Source organism: Coffea eugenioides, unplaced genomic scaffold (assembly GCF_003713205.1).
Source record: "Coffea eugenioides isolate CCC68of unplaced genomic scaffold, Ceug_1.0 ScVebR1_3418;HRSCAF=4626, whole genome shotgun sequence".
Lineage (NCBI taxonomy): Eukaryota > Viridiplantae > Streptophyta > Magnoliopsida > Gentianales > Rubiaceae > Coffea > Coffea eugenioides.
In genome coordinates this window covers 33758-36455 of record NW_020863993.1, presented here as the reverse complement: position 1 = coordinate 36455, position 2698 = coordinate 33758, and the positions used below count along the sequence as shown (strand labels likewise).

Genomic DNA, 2698 nt, shown 5'->3' with positions numbered 1-2698 from the left:
AGTTTCTTGCAAAATTTTGGTTGAAGAATACAAAGTTTTTTATTAGAAATTTGACCACTTCTAATGTAACGATCTAGCAAATATCTTATGGAAAGGCAATTTTATAAGGACATATTGCAGAAGTCTAACCGCCAAATATAAAAATCATTGTCAGGTAAACATCGTGTTTTTTAATGAAATAATATGTCTAGTGAGCAAGATTGAGCCCCAAGGAATTTGAAATTCTTAGTTTTAAGTCTCTCTAAATGTAATTTCATTTTAATTACAGATTAGTATTCATCACACTACTTATGGGTAATTATTTATGATATTATTCTGTTATAATCCACAACTCTCATCTCAATATTTGTTGATCTAGCAATGTGTGCTAGCAGTAAAATAAACAAAAATAAAATACCAGCAGTAATTCAAGGAATTTGCATCCTTTAACAAGGGATTTGGACTGAGTTCAGAGGGGCATTTTTTTTTTAAGAGAAAAAAATTTATTTGAGCGTGGTTCATTAGTCTACCTGTAGGATATGTTGTTAATGATTCCAATTTTTGTATTAATGACACTAATTATACTGATTTGTCAAACTGATGAGTAGACGCTAGTTAAAAGAACTCAAGCTAGTACATTTTTTTTTTTTTGACGAAAGTGAGGTTAAATCAATAGAATGTCCAAACAATCAAGCATGCAAAAAATATGAATGTGTGCAATTAGATAATAATTTGTGGATGCTAACAAATATTCGTCTTGCACTTGTTTGAAAAATGAATTAACTTTTCATGCACTAATAGTGTAGTGTTTTATTACACTAACAGTTTTAAATGTATATCACAAATGCATGATTTGAATTCATATTATATGGCATGATCTAAACCTATTAGTATAAAAGAAAATATACGCTAAGGACCTGTTTGATAATTTAATTGAGTGTTTAAATTTAATGGGATCAGATCTTAACATATTCAAACATATTTGATAACCAAACACTGAATGTCTTAAGTACAATTTGTTCCAAAAAATAAGTGATAAATTATTCACTTATCACTTAATGTGATATATACTTAAATATATTGAATTTAGTGCTTACCAATTCGCTAACTTAATGGATTCAGATTTTAGATTTCAGACTTTAAATTTCAGTTTTCAAATTTCAGTTTTATCAAACGAACCCTAATATAGTATAAAAAAAGGTTATCCTTAAAATATTATTACAAACAACCATCTTTTTAAACTTTTCTCTCACTCTGAGAGTTTCCCTCTCTCTCAGTAGAAGTGCCTTCCCTCACTCTGAGAGTTAAACTTTTCAAAAACTTTTCCAAACTTTTCAAACTTCCACAAAATTTGTTTGAAACTCAAATCCCAATCTATGACTGAAATTCAGAAGCAATTGTTGAGTTTTTATGATGCCTTTGTTTTAGTTGTTTCAAGCATGAGAATTTCTTTTTCCCATTACTTCGGCTTCCTCGCTTATTCTGAACTTCAACTTTCATCTGATTCAAAAACAAAAACCTTAAAAAATAAATAGAGAAGTTTTAGTGGAAGAGAAGAATGGTGGTTGTGGATTAACAGTCGTAGAAAGAAGTGGAAGCACAGGACTGAAAAGTGTCCTTTCAACTCTGTAACATTGAGCCTTCTAAGTTCACTGCATCTATCCTTCTACCTGTAGCCTTTGCATGGTGTAAGTTTTTTGTTCTTTCTATTTTTCTATCCCTTCTATGTGTGTGCAGCTCTTGTCTTGTTCTCGTGTTTTTTTCTCTTGACTCGGAGTTTCATCCAATAGTAGGTGTCTATTGAGCGTGGTATTCCCTAGTAGTAGTTTCTTATATCTAATGGTAGACGAACTAGCGGAGATAATGGAGAAGTTTGCACTCTCAGAAAAGGAGCTGGAAGGGGCCAACCTAGATGTTGGAGACATACACCTAGGTATCAAAGAGTGTCAAGCAAGTCTAGTAGGGAAGATTAAAGGTGAGAACATGGTAAACTTTGTAGGGATGAAAAACTTTGTAACTGCTGCTTGGAGTTACCTTGGAGAGCTTAGCATAATGGAACCAGGTCCCAATCTTTTCCAGTTTGTAATATTGGGGGAGGAAGACAGACAAAGAATCTTAGCTGGAGAACCTTGGGTCATAGATAGCCAACTGTTAGTGCTAAGAAACTGGTATGATGGAATTGAAGAGGATGAGAGTGCCTTTAATTTGGCACCCTTGTGGGTACAGATATGGAATCTACCAGTTCACTGGATCTCGAAGGAGATTGGAAGGAAAATAGGGAGAGTGTTTCATGAAGTGAGGGAGGTTATAATCCCTCAAGTAGGTGGGAAAGAGGGAAGACACCTGAAAATGCTATTAACAGTAGATATTTCTCAACCTTTACTGAGGGTACAACTGTGAAGATGAATGGATCCACTAAATAGTTGGGCTTCAAATATGAAAGGTGTCCTGATTTTTGCTACAATTGTGGTGTGGTGGGGCATAGTGAACGCAAATGCAAGATATTGTTGCCTTTGAGCAAAGGTAAATTGGAAAACCAGTATGGTCCTTGGTTAAGGGTGAATTCTAGAAAGGCTTACCCACAGAAGGAACAACAAAGTAGATACTCAGCGGAAAGAAGCTACTGGGGGTTCAGGAATGGGGAACTGGTCCCAAAAATGTGAAAAACCATGAGTTACAGGTAAGGGGAGAGACAGACAAGAGAGAACTGAGGACTACC

The 2698-nt window shown here is 34.5% G+C and overlaps 1 protein-coding gene across 1 annotated transcript; it reads left to right on the top strand.

Moving 5' to 3' along the window:
- The first annotated feature begins 1842 nt into the window (after positions 1 to 1842).
- Positions 1843 to 2379, top strand: LOC113757911. Its single transcript, XM_027300977.1, has one exon. It carries the CDS (start codon positions 1843 to 1845, stop codon positions 2377 to 2379), a length of 537 nt encoding a protein of 178 aa, XP_027156778.1.
- The last annotated feature ends 319 nt before the right edge of the window (positions 2380 to 2698 follow it).

Coding starts and splice junctions, on each gene's coding strand:
- LOC113757911 (XM_027300977.1), top strand. CDS start 1,843: ATGGAGAAGTTTGCACTCTCAGAAAAGGAGCTGGAAGGGGCCAACCTA.